This window comes from Sinocyclocheilus grahami, unplaced genomic scaffold (assembly GCF_001515645.1).
Source record: "Sinocyclocheilus grahami isolate Dianchi unplaced genomic scaffold, SAMN03320097.WGS_v1.1 scaffold762.1, whole genome shotgun sequence".
Lineage (NCBI taxonomy): Eukaryota > Metazoa > Chordata > Actinopteri > Cypriniformes > Cyprinidae > Sinocyclocheilus > Sinocyclocheilus grahami.
Genome location: NW_015505941.1, coordinates 281,501 through 295,466, shown reverse-complemented (window position 1 = coordinate 295,466; position 13,966 = coordinate 281,501). Strand labels below are relative to the sequence as shown.

General features: G+C 37.8%; 2 protein-coding genes across 2 annotated transcripts in view; both read left to right on the top strand.

Annotated features, from left to right (window-relative positions):
- The window catches only part of susd2 (sushi domain containing 2), a 46,847-nt gene that overhangs the window by 29,353 nt on the left and 3,528 nt on the right, over positions 1-13,966 (top strand). Inside the window, exon 17 of the mRNA XM_016245676.1 lies at positions 8,567-8,571. The gene's annotated coding sequence lies outside the window, so the exon portion shown is untranslated. The remainder of the gene's footprint in view (positions 1-8,566; positions 8,572-13,966) is intronic.
- LOC107561268 (kremen protein 1-like) overlaps positions 12,905-13,966 on the top strand; it is a 63,898-nt gene continuing 62,836 nt past the window's right edge. Inside the window, exon 1 of the mRNA XM_016245677.1 lies at positions 12,905-13,114. Within this exon, the coding sequence (XP_016101163.1) occupies positions 13,039-13,114 (76 nt within the window). The 5' untranslated portion in view covers positions 12,905-13,038. The remainder of the gene's footprint in view (positions 13,115-13,966) is intronic.

Genomic DNA, 13,966 nt, shown 5'->3' with positions numbered 1-13,966 from the left:
TGGATGTGATGAGTGTCGAGACAGAGGAGACTGTGGACTCGCCACCACCGTCCCTCGCGTATGAGGTGTGATTCGTGATTATGGGGTGTGTTTTGTGCAGTTGCATCAATATTTTATCAAAATAAAATATAGTTTGGCCAGCCTAGAAACAGGACGCTCATCCTAAAAATAATTAGACAAGCGTTTTCTGAATCCAGATCACAGCCTTCACGACGGGGGCCTTCCGTTTTTCCCCGATCTCCATGTTGAGGTGTCAAGATCGTGGGAGAAAAGGTGTGGGACTCACGTGGTGTCTGTCTCCTGCTCGAATCGAGTCAATCCTCACGACAGTCACGAGAGTACGAGAAGGCCAGTCACTCACTGTCAAACAGTTTCAGAGGCTGTTGGGCCTGATGGCAGCGGCCTCCAACGTGATACCTTTTTGGCCTGCTGTACATGAGACCCTTACAGTGTTGGCTCAGAACCAAGGAATTTCCCCAGGGGGGGAATCCGCTTCGCATGATCAAGGTCACGCGGCGATGCTTACGTGCCTTAGACATGTGGAAGAAACGTTGGTTCCTGGTTCAAGGCCCGATGTTAGGGGCTCCTTGTCGTCGTGTAACGCTAACGATGGATGCCTCTCTCATGGGCTGGGGAGCGGTCATGAGTGGCCGCTCTGCCCAGGGTCTGTGGGAAGGCCATCATCTCTTTTGGCACATCAACTGCCTGGAAATGCTGGCCGTGTTTCGAGCTCTGACACACTTCCTTCCAGACCTAAGGGGGCATCATGTGCTTGTCCGCACAGACAACACATCGGTGGTCTCCTACATCAATCGGCAGGGGGGTCTGTGTTCGCACCCCTTGTACAAGCTGGCACGCCAGATCCTTCTTTCTTGGGCTCAGGGGAAACTCCTCTCTCTAAAAGCAGTTTATATCCCTGGGTATCTAAATCAGGGGGATGGAGGCTCCACCCCAAGGTGGTGGAGCTCATTTGGAGGGAATTTGGCCAGGCGGAAGTGGATCTATTTGCGTCGCAGGAAACGACACACTGTCCGCTCTGGTTCTCCCTCACGCATCCAGCTCCACTGTACACTTTTCCCCCGATCGCTCTGCTCCTGGGAGTTCTGGAGATGGTACGCCGGGATGGGGTCCGTCTGTTGCTAGTAGTCCCATTCTGGCCGGCCCGAGTATGGTTCTCAGACTTGGTGTCCCTCCTCGACGGCTCTCTGCTGGAGATTCCGATCAGGAGGGACCTCCTCTCTCAGGCGGAGGGTGCCATTCTTCACCCCCGCCCGGAGTTATGGAAGCTGTGGGCATGGCCCCTGAGGGGGCACAGCTCCTAGCATCTGGCCTCTCAACTGAGGTTGTTGAGACTATACTCCAGTCCAGAGCTCCACCCACTAGAAAACTGCGTTTCTCGACGCAGCTCGAGTTCCTGAAGGGGAACCTGCCATATGTATGTAGCCATGGTTCCCAGAGGGAACGAGACGCTACGTCTCTTTGCCATACTCCCTGCATCCCTCCAGGCGCTACTTCATCGACGCTAACTTGTGCTCAGCCGGATGTGCTTTTATACTTCCTGGTGCTCACGTCACCCCGCTCGTGACATCTCGCTGCTCCATTGGACTGATTTTACACGTGCTTCAGAACGCGGTCACGCAGGGGCGTTCTCAAAGCGATCGCAACGCAGCGTCTCGTTCCCTCGGGGAACCATGGTTACATATGTAACCTAGAGACGTTCTTCATACTCCTGTAAGTCTTTTTTCTTTTTTTTTGATTTTGAAATAAAGCCTCAATTGGTGTTCATTTTGTCTCATTTTACACACACACACACACACACCGCAAAAAGCACTGGTGTAACAGAAGCTGGCTCTGGATCTGTGTACAAGAGCAAATGTCCACTGAAAACCTATCCATGTTCTAGCCACAGGTCCCCACACAGCGCTTGCACTGGAGTAACTTTTCCTTCGGGAAACAAATGCGGGGAACAGAATAGGAAACAGGAGGTTTGTTCGGCCCATGCCCTGATGACTCTGAGCGATAGATGGTCAGCATGTGTGGCCGCTGCTCACCCCAATTAAAATGATCTGGACCACTTGACGAGAAGTGTTTCCACTGTGTATGTGATTTGAACTAGCACTTTATCCCATTTGCAGATGTTCAGTGTGTCTTTTGCCAATCATTCGGTTGCAGAAGTTGCTTTAAAACGGTGTAGAGCTTCAGAACGGTTGTGCGATTCACCGTTTTAAAGCAACTTCTACAACCGAATGATTGGCAAAAGACACACTGAACATCTGCAAATGGGATAAAGTGCTAGTTCAAATCACATACACAGTGGAAACACTTCTCGTCAAGTGGTCCAGATCATTTTAAGTGGTCCTCACAGATAAGACGTTTAATCATACTTCGTTCCAATTTCAGATCTTTTCATGTGTTAGTCTGTGTTGGGAAGGAGATGCAATGGAGCAGGACTCATCTGCGGTTAGTCAGACTTTAAATGAAAGGAATACGTTCTTTGTGAACACTTGCGTTTATTTAGCTTGATTAGTTTAACTGAAGTGAAATGCAGGTAAATTTCTCTGATTTGTTCTGGCCTGTTTGCCTTCAAAGCCCAAATTTCTCATTACATTAGCCTTTTATCCTGTTAAATAGTGGGATTTAACATATCTTATGTTTGTCTGACACTTTTGTGCAGGTGTAAATGTTCATAAAGCTTATGTCTCTTATAATCCATCAGCTTCTCAGCCAGGCAGGCAGATATCCAGACACCTCAACTCAGCTGGAAAGCTTGGGATTCCCAGACTCAGCTTGGTTGGGAGTAGAGCGATCTGATTGAAGACAAATGGGTCAAACATCAGTTTCAGAACTTCCCCTAATCTCCACTTGAATTGTACAGTTTTATCTTGTTGTAGGCACAATGAAACGTTTGTATTGTGTCTACAAAATTAATCTGCGTTGATGTTTTCTGAGCCTGGTTTAGATTGAGTTTGAAGGCCAACGTGTGGTGTGCTTCGAGTTAGCCAGGGTTGCCATAACGCTGCGACAGCACTTCTTCTGCCACATTACCTCCAAAACATCTACTTAAACCATGAAAGAAAGGGCAGAGTCCGGGTGTTGAAGAATAGTCACACTGATAAACTTCCGCTTGAGTTGATTTACTGTAAAGCCTTTCTTTCTTTCTTTCCTTTTTTTTTTTTTAAGACCATTCTGTCCAATGCACTCAAGCTTTAAGTTGTTAAATCTTCTTTACAAGACTATCAATATTTTCAACGAGACTGTTCAAGTGTCTATGCCATTCATGCACTATATTCTATAGTCTTTTAAAACAAAATTATAGCTTTTGTTAAATGAATAAAGAATAAGAGAATAAATAAATGAATATTCAAAAAGACTATACTTTGTTGTTTTTCACTAAAATATTTATATTTGCATTCACATTTAGAATATGCTTATATACAGAATGACTTAAAAATGAGAAACATCACAATCATTTTGTGATAAAAGCCTTCAAATATTTGAAAATACATAATGAAAAGTTTAAAGTATAGGTAGATTAGTACCCAAGTTAAAGCAGAGGTGAAATGCAGAAAAGAAGAGAAAGAGTTTTTTTATAAACAAGATTTTTTTATAAAGTACTGTTTGGATTTGGGATCAGTAAGATTATAAAAAGAAATTCATAATTTTATTCAGCAAGCTACATTAAATAGTATTTAAATATAGTTCAATTTAAAGGTGACCGTAAAGACATGTATAATATAGTTCAAATAAAGGCTGTTCTTTTAAACTTTTTATTCATCTTGGAATCCACACAAATATTAAGTAGCACTACTGTTTTCTTTAATAATTTTTTTATTTTTATTCCTGTTATAATTTTTATTATTTTATTTGTATAATTGTATTTTCTTCCATAAGATATTATGGTATCAGCAATTAGATTGATTTCTGAAGGATCATTCAGCTTTTCCATAAAATAAATAAATAGTGTATAATATAAGTTTATTTATATAGCACATTTCATACACAATGGTAACTCAAAGTACTTCACATAAAAGGAATTAAATAACAATTATAAAAAATAATCACAACAATAAAAGCAGATAATAAACATTTCAAAATGATTCAAAAATTGATTTAAAATGAATTAAAATAGAAAACAGTTCTTTTAAATTGTAATATTTTACAATGTTACTGTTTTTACTATTTTGATCAAACAAGTGCAACCTTCCCAAGCAAAAGAGACTTTTGAACTCAGTTCCTGAAGGCAGCTTAACACTTTTTTTCTAACTTTGCATGCTCAAATATTCCTGTTTGCTTTTCTCAGTTGTGATGAGCATTTTGCTTATTTTTATAGCAAAACATGAATGTGTAAAGTTTGGAGGAAGTGTAAATAAACATGAACTCTGTGAATGGGTCATTTTTGGATGTACCATTCCTTAGTTTTCAGCTTGCCACCTTATAAAGTCCAGTATTGTTAACAATTAACTGAACAAAAGGCATTTGGTATTCTTGTTCTTAAGTATGAGCTGAAAAACAGGTGTTTTATTTTTTTTGTTGGGGTTTTTTTTTTTTTTGCTATTACATAAATTTAAAAAAAAATCACAAATGAGATCAAGTGTAGACTATTGACCTCTTTTTTGACTCAGTCACACATTTCATCCCCATCCTCACCAGTACTTTCCAGATCTTCTGGAGTGGGCAGACAGTATGTCTTTCATCATCTCCTGAGTCACTTCTGTTTTTAACATTCAGCATCATTCTGCGGAGGCCACAGGAAAGGCCTGTACCTCGCTTTACTACACCACAGAAAGCGGGAGCGGAGAAAAAACACGCTCACTCCTCCCTCGCACATGTATTCCCCCTTTCCATTACAACGGAAACCATTAGAGTTCCCATCATTCTGCAGCCGTTTCGAGGTAAGGCTCTAGGAATTGGCAGGTGCAGAGACGTGTCAGCTCAACAAACATCCCCTGCTTGTGAAGATATGGAAATTATGGAATTATAAATTTGTCTGTTCAAGATGTCGACTTGCACTGTGAGCTGTAAGGTCTTATATAGATAGGTGTGTGGCTTTCCTAATCAAGTCCAGTCAGTATAATCAAACACAGCTGGACTCAAATTAAGGTGTAGAACCATCTCAAGGATGCTCAGAAGAAATGGACAGCACCTGAGTTAAATATTTGAGTGTCACAGCAAAGGGTCTGAATACTTAGGACCATGTGATATTTCAGTTTTTCTTTTTTAATAAATCTGCAAAAATGTCAACAATTCTGTGTTTTTCTGTCAATATGGGGTGCTGTGTGTACATTGAGGAAAAAAAATTAACTTAAATGATTTTAGCAAATGGCTGCAATATAACAAAGAGTGAAAAATTTAAGGGGGTCTGAATACTTTCCGTACCCACTGTATATTCACTTCTTTATTTCCTTGGACATTGTCTCAAAGTTTGTATTCCAGTTGTTTGCTTTTTTCCTAGCTTCATTGTTCCAGGGCATGCAAATTCTCACCGACTGGAGTTTTTTTTTTAATTTATTCCCTTCCCTCCTCATTTCTCTTTGCCAACCAAGCTTGAAGACAACATGTAATCTCTGGTGTCTTAATTCAATTAAGGCCTATCATATTTCTTCCGTCCTTCGTATACCACCATGAGTATGTAGCTTTGTATCTGCATCCTCCTGCCAACTTAAACAGCGCTGTTGTTTTTCAAAAAGCTTTTAGATTGTTTCATCTGAGTTCAGTCCCTATAGGTTGCACTTTTATCTCAGACATCAGACGTACAACCTTTTGTTTCTCGCTCCTTTTTTGATAGTCACCGTGGATTTATTTTAAAACATTAAAGATGAGCCATATCTTATAAAGTCTTAATCAAACCCAGTGAGTCTGGTTAAGATGGGCAGCAACGTACTGGCCTTTGCACATGAAAGTAGATTTACGCGACTGATGTGGCTGGAACAGCTCTCTCTTTAAAGGATAATCTAAATCCATCCCAGAATCCCCCCAAATCTGGGAGAGCTTTGTCCCTGCCATTACAGATAATGACTTTGACCCAGCATGCTGGATGATTAAGTGTAATGGTCTGGGCTGAATAGGTTTGATCTGCCAAAAGCAAGTTAAAAGAGAGAGAGAGAACAAAAAAGGGGGGTTCCCCCATTCTCAGCTATTAATCAAGCGCGCCTCATAAAATGAAATATGACTTTATATTAAAGAAAAACAATCTGTCATAGTTGTTCAGAATTTAACATTTTCATCAGCTAAGGGAGTTTAGTTAGAAAGTCAACTTTTCTACAAAGTTTCTGAGTTGTTTTCTGAGTGTGAGATAAAAATGAAACACACTAGAAAAAAATCATTATTTGCATATTAAATCATTTAAAATCATTAAAATACTGAATTTTTAAAGCAATTAGAATAAATTATGATTTTTTTGTTTACATCTAATTATAAATATCAATAATGCTAAGTTATTGATATCTCAGCTATATGCAAATATCTGTTAATATGATATATTCTTAGCTTATTATTATTTGCAATATATCAAATTGACCTTCACATTCTTAAGGTTGACAAATAAATAATAAAAATTATGAACTAGTGTCAAAACAGAAACACTAAATGAATGATGAAATAATGTCATTATGTTTCTCTTCTATCGCTGTTGTTTGTAACTGTGCTTCTACAAGCGTTGCTATAGTAACAGAATGAGAATGTTCTTTGTGATGTCACATGTGGAAGGAATACACTGACTACACATACTGGGGCCGGTTGCATAAACTTTCACTTATTTTTGCTGATTAATGCTGAAAATCTCTCTTTATATTATGTCACACTGCATGACTGTATACATGAACATGAAAGTCGTTTCACACAAATATTACTCATTCAAATCATATTAGAAGGTAAATCTTGCAGAAAATGTCTTTACTTCCTGGTAGAACAATTTTAGAGTAATCACCCTTTGATACATTTTCTTTCAGCGTTAACTGAATTAAACATGAATCAGGTGCCCCAAAGCTGCTGTATTTCACCTCTCACTTTACATTATAATTGTAAACAGAGAAACACACAAAATAGCATCATGTTTCAAATTCTTCCTTCCCCCTTCAAGTGCTGCAATGATGCATCCCTGCACCATAAAGACATTATCTGAATGTTTTACGTTCTTAAAGAGATGGTTCACTTAAAATGTTGCTGTTTGCTCACTCTCATGTTTTTCAGTACCTGCATGGCTTGTTCTTTCGTGAACAAAAGGAGTTATTGTCATAAAATTAAAGTGAATAGTTACCAGTGACCAAAGATCATCAAGATATTGTTTGACTTTAGAAGACATTAATTATGTACTTCAGCCAGATGAACCTAAGTTTAGTTTTTGTCCTTTTGGAGCTTGAGAGTCCCCATCCACCCTCACTGTATGGAATAGAGAAGCGTGAACATCCTTCAAAACGTCTTCTTTTGTGTTCCATAGAAGAAAATTTTGACAGAATAAAAATTTTTTGGGTGAATTATTCCGAACAAACAAAAGCAAATGACATCGATTGTCCTTATGCCAACTCATAGCTGAAAAATCTACATCCCAACAGCGACAGTACCAGATATGCTCCAGATGGCTTTTATAAGGGATGCTATAGTGGATCTGAAGTAGATATGAAATTACCAGGAACCAAAACGCACCTGCTACAAGTGTCATGTTAAAATGCAATATGTTTGAAATTCATTACAAATGCTGCATTATAACCATACCATCAGCACCTGGTGTCCATAATGGAACACATATTAGCTCTAAGTCTTTTGACCCTGAGGCCTTTTATACTCAATAGCATTGAAAACGTTTGGGATCAGGAAGATTATTTTAATACTTTTGAAAGCAATGTCTTATGCTCAGCAAGGCTGAATTTATTTGATAAAAAATACAGTAAAGCAGTAATATTGTGAAATATTATTTTCGATGTTTATATATTTTAAAATGCAATTTATACATGTGATGGCAGATCTGAATTTTCAGCAGTCGCTACTCTAGTCTTTAGTGTTGCATGATCCTTCAGAAATTAATCTAATATGCTGATTTGGTGCTCAAGAAACATTTATTTTTATTATATATGTTGAAAACGGTTTAAAAGCTGATTGATTAATTTTCATAATCAGTATTCTTTTATGAATAGAAAGTTCAAAAGAACAACATTTATTTGTAATAGAAATATATAGTAAAATGCATTTACTATTTTGATGAATAGGTTATTGCTGAATGTCTGAATGAAAAAAACTCTTGAATGGTAGCATTTAGTTTTTTTATAATAGTTTAGTATAATCGTTTTTAGTCGTGTTTTCCTCTCACTTGTTCCTCACAGAGTTCATTTTTGCATTGTTTGAAATGTAATTAGTCCAAAGCAAAAGATTGTTCCACTAACAAACCTCTGAGGTTGACTCAGTCACACCAATGCTGTTGAAAGAACAATCACCCTGTAATTAGCCTCAACACACAAAACTGGCAAAGTACAGTTTTTGTACTCTGTCAGAGATGTGGCCTAGCAAACGAGTCCAGCAAACTGTAGATCTATGTACATTAACATCAGGTTCATTAATCTACACAATACTCAAGCCTCTGTTAATCAAGTTACATGATTGACACAAGCAGCAAAACACTGCAGCCAACTTCAATCTCATCACAGAAATTAACAAGATGTTGTTTCAGCAAGACTTCAGATCGGACCAGGTGAAGATGTTCATTTCTGTGCTGCAGGTGAAAAGGTGTTCTTCCTCTTGCAGGCTTTTAAAGCGAGGAGGAAGATCAGAGGGTGCGATGAAGAACATACCAAGCAGGTGTGAATCATTGCTGTGGGTGTTCTGCTTGTGCTGGGCTGCAGCTCAAAGGCCTTAAAGATGAGAGGTAGTAAAAACACAAACCATTCCTCTGGGTGACATTGTGCTTCAATTAAAGAGCTCAAAGCAAACATAGGGAGATGGATGAGTGTGTGTGTGTGGGTGTGCGCATGTGCGTGTATGTGGTGTTTTTTTCCAGGTTAAGTATGGTTAAGAGCACCACTTTCATCTTTCCTTTGAGAATGCAAAGGCTTAAAAACCCCAAGGGTAAAGAATACATACCTATGCATATATTTGTGGCTGGAGGGAGAAGACGCAACTTCAAATAAACTGAGACAAGAGATTTTCTATATGTGTAGGCGATCAACTATCAAGCATGCTCATTTTAATACAGATTTTTTTTTAAATTTAAATTATGTATATATTGTGATAGCATGTTTGTTCTGTCTTCATCTCTATCTATCTATCTATCTATCTATCTATCTATCTATCTATCTATCTATCTAGCCAACTTCAATCTCATCACAGAAATTAACAAGATGTTGTTTCAGCAAGACTTCAGATCGGACCAGGTGAAGATGTTCATTTCTGTGCTGCAGGTGAAAAGGTGTTCTTCCTCTTGCAGGCTTTTAAAGCGAGGAGGAAGATCAGAGGGTGCGATGAAGAACATACCAAGTAGGTGTGAATCATTGCTGTGGGTGTTCTGCTTGTGCTGGGCTGCAGCTCAAAGGCCTTAAAGATGAGAGGTAGTAAAAACACAAACCATTCCTCTGGGTGACATTGTGCTTCAATTAAAGAGCTCAAAGCAAACATAGGGAGATGGATGAGTGTGTGTGTGTGGGTGTGCGCATGTGCGTGTATGTGGTGTTTTTTTCCAGGTTAAGTATGGTTAAGAGCACCACTTTCATCTTTCCTTTGAGAATGCAAAGGCTTAAAAACCCCAAGGGTAAAGAATACATACCTATGCATATATTTGTGGCTGGAGGGAGAAGACGCAACTTCAAATAAACTGAGACAAGAGATTTTCTATATGTGTAGGCGATCAACTATCAAGCATGCTCATTTTAATACAGATTTTTTTTAAAATTTAAATTATGTATATATTGTGATAGCATGTTTGTTCTGTCTTCATCTCTATCTATCTATCTATCTATCTATCTATCTATCTGTCTGTCTGTCTGTCTGTCTGTCTGTCTGTCTGTCTGTCTGTCCGTCCGTCCGTCCGTCCGTCCGTCCGTCCGTCCGTCCGTCCATTCATCAAATCTACTCTAATCAGCAGTGGCTCAGAAGCGTAACAGGAGCAGGCATGATGGTTGCTGTAGATGGGTGTATGCATGTATATCTGTTAATAAATCAAATTAAAATAGGCACAGTGAGGTGAGAATAATTGCTCTGACAGTGATAAAAAGATTAGATGTGAAATGAAGGAGAGACACAGCATCATTAATGATACCTTGGCTCGGTTCCTCGGTTTTAATATCCACCCCTAACACTCTTGAGTCCTTCAAATCTGAATAGATCTTGGGAAATGTGTTAACCATACAAGCACTAAAGAAGCAAGTATAATGATCAAATACTGGACTTTCCAGTGAACCAATAATCAGCTTTTAACATGTTTTGACAAGTTAGAAATAGATCCTTAAATCTCAGGGCTTTTGAGATGACAAATTAAGACAAAAGTATAACACATGTTAAATGACTACTGATCAGACTACTGATTATTTGACCCTTCTAAATATTCAATATTCAACCAATATCAGCCCTGATACTTAACTAAATACTTCTTTCTACTTTGAATTAATGTACCATGTATCTCGCTTATACAGTATTGCATTGGATTTTAATATGTCTCATATTTGATCTCTAGAAGTTATATTTAGCTATATTTATATGTTATATGTTGTAAATATGTGTGTGCGCGCGTGTGTATGCATAGTTCACATTTACAACATTCAATTACACTGTAAAATTAATTACTATATATATTAATATACACCTACATCACAAAACAAGCATATCATACACATTATTATTATTATAGTTTTAGAATATAAATATATAAAATCTATTAAATATCAAATAAAATGTTATAGTATATTCATATATTGATTTAAGTAAAATAACTGCAAACCCTTAAAGTTATATGAAAAAAAATTAAAAAATAAATAAATGCACATTTTCATATTTAGCTATATTTATATGTTATATGTTGTAAATATGTGTGTGTGCGCGCGTGTGTATGCATAGTTCACATTTACAACATTCAATTACACTGTAAAATTAATTACTATATATATTAATATACACCTACATCACAAAACAAGCATATCATACACATTATTATTATTATAGTTTTAGAATATAAATATATAAAATCTATTAAATATCAAATAAAATGTTATAGTATATTCATATATTGATTTAAGTAAAATAACTGCAAACCCTTAAAGTTATATGAAAAAAAAAATAAATAAATAAATGCACATTTTCAGTTATTTGACATGCAGGTTTACTATTATAAGGAAAGGGAGTGTGTCCTCTCTCGCGCGAATGCTTATAATGATCATATACTTACAAACATCAGACAAAGGCTGAAGACACTGACACATCTAACTATCTGGAATACACCTGAGTAACTTGTTTGGGCTCGACAATCTAATTTTGACGTAGTCACATGGTCTTTTAAGTAAGAGCATTGACTTTGCTGATGCATGAGACAAATCTAATCATGTTGGTTTGGTGTTTTTTTGGTGTTTTGAAGTTATTACTGGATCAAGCCGTACATATCATCTGTAGACAAATTAGGACACCTTCAAGCCAGCTCTGTATTACAGTGTGCCGACCATCCTGCTGATGATTCACTCCCTTATGGTCACATTCATACCCAACCAAGTCATTTCAAACTTTAAAAAAAGGCAGCAGGCAGCAAGTGTTATTTGTACCAAGCTGTTTGGGGTTTTGGGTGAGTTCGTTTTAATTTCAGCGGTGGATGAAGTTACTGAAGAATCCTGTTATGGCTGCTGCCCTCTGCATGCTCTGCACTGGAGACTGAGATAATGGATCCCCCATTCATGTGTTCTCCCACTAGAGAGAGACATTCTGCACAACTGATGCTGCTCATTATTTACCACAGAAGGCTGTCAGGCTTGAAATGTACATTTAAGTCATATTCAGCCCGTTTATGTAAACACAGAAGGAGGGCAAATATTAACTCAGAATAATATACATAATCATAAAACTAACTTATGATAAAGTCCTAATTTTATTTCTTTAGTCATTTTTTTCATGCATGCATTGATTGATTATTCAATCGTATTTAATAGTATTTTGATTAAAATGTACTTAAAATTATTTTAAGTGAACTCTAACAGTTTTGGGTAAGTTACTCTAAAAAAGTAATGAATTATGATACTAATTACTTTATTAGTGTAATCAGATTACTGTACTAATTACTCTCTCTAAAAAGTATTGCATTTCTTGGTACAAATCACTTTCTAAATCCAGTATCCACCTAGCCCAGTGAACAATACAAGGATAGACATGAAACTGCTCATTTGATACTTTCAAATAAAAAATGTAAAATTGCATAAATTATTCTTGAAATGACCAAAGTATATTAAAGGGAGAAAGTTACATTAAAAACATACATGATACATTTTAACATTAGATGTTACATTTTGATGTATGTCTGTCTTAAACAGTTGCACAAGCATTAAAATGTACAAGCAATATTTATCATAGTAAATATCTAATTTTTTAGTCTTTTATTTTTTCATGTATTCATTTTATTTCTTTTATTTAAAAAACAGTATCTATCTATCTATCTATCTATCTATCTATCTATCTATCTATCGTGGAAACGACAGTGATTTTAAAGTCTTCAGGGATTGTTTTCTTAACTCTCCGTGTTGTCTTGCTCACAGCTATTGGATTTCTGGCCAGCCCACAGCGCGCAACAGGTATATGCCCCCATGCATGGGGCAGGTTGAATCTATTGCCCCGATTTCCTGTCACATGATTTGAAATAGGATCCCTACTTTTTCTGCTATCTGTCTTGTGTGTGAGTGTCTGGGGGCAGCGCTGATTTGCCTAGAAGTTCAGACGCTCTTAACGCGGACGCGCAGCGAGATTTCATGCCATTCAGCTGCTCTGCATCAGCTCGACTGACCTGACTGGACTCGAAACACTTCACCTGCGAGGAGAGAGGAAGAGAAGGTGTTCAGATCTCTTATAGCCTACTACAGAAGAGCGATGGATTCGTGGAGAATCGCAGCTTTGCTCCTTGCTGCCTGCCTCAGCGCGTCTGCTTCAGACCATTTCGAATCGGGTTAGTTCTCAACTCTTATGAACTGTAACTTTGTGCATTCTGGTGGTTGTAGGTCTTGTAATTATATGTTTCTGACACTAGCGCATTGCGTTGCGTCCGCATTGTCCCGACTCCAGTCTCGAGATGAGCCGCGGCGTGTAGCGCGTTCTGTCACTTTTCTTGCCTGGTCTTGCCAGCTTTGCTCCTTGCTGCCTGCCTCAGCGCGTCTGCTTCAGACCAGTTCGAATCGGGTTAGTTCTCAACTCTTATGAACTGTAACTTTGTGCATTCTGGTGGTTGTAGGTCTTGTAATGATATGTTTCTGACACTAGCGCATTGCGTTGCGTCCGCATTGTCCCGACTCCAGTCTCGAGATGAGCCGCGGCGTGTAGCGCGTTCTGTCACTTTTCTTGCCTGGTCTTGAGTCGGGTGCAGCTTTATGAATCACACAATCCATTTCGCGCTAAATAATAATTACCAAAACCCTTTTTGGTCGCTCTGATGAAGCTTTGCCTCCAATACAGCCACTTTGAAGTCTCAGACATCTGTATTTGTTAAATGTATAATTTATCCTAGTATAAAGAATCTTCAAGTGGATTTTAGTATAAAGTGTGTTGGTGAAAGTATTTTAATATTATGTGTAATTGTAATAACGCATGAAGATAACCTTTTTGGATAGTTGGATAAATATGACTTGCTTACAAAAAAAGTTAGATGTGTGCTAGATAGATAGATACAGTTAATATTATATTTATACAAATATAATGCTACACACTAAAAAATGCTGGGTTAAAAAGGGACAAACCCAGCTATTGGGTTGTTTTGACCCAGCGGTTGGATTCAAAACAACCCAATAGCTGGGTTTGTCCCCTT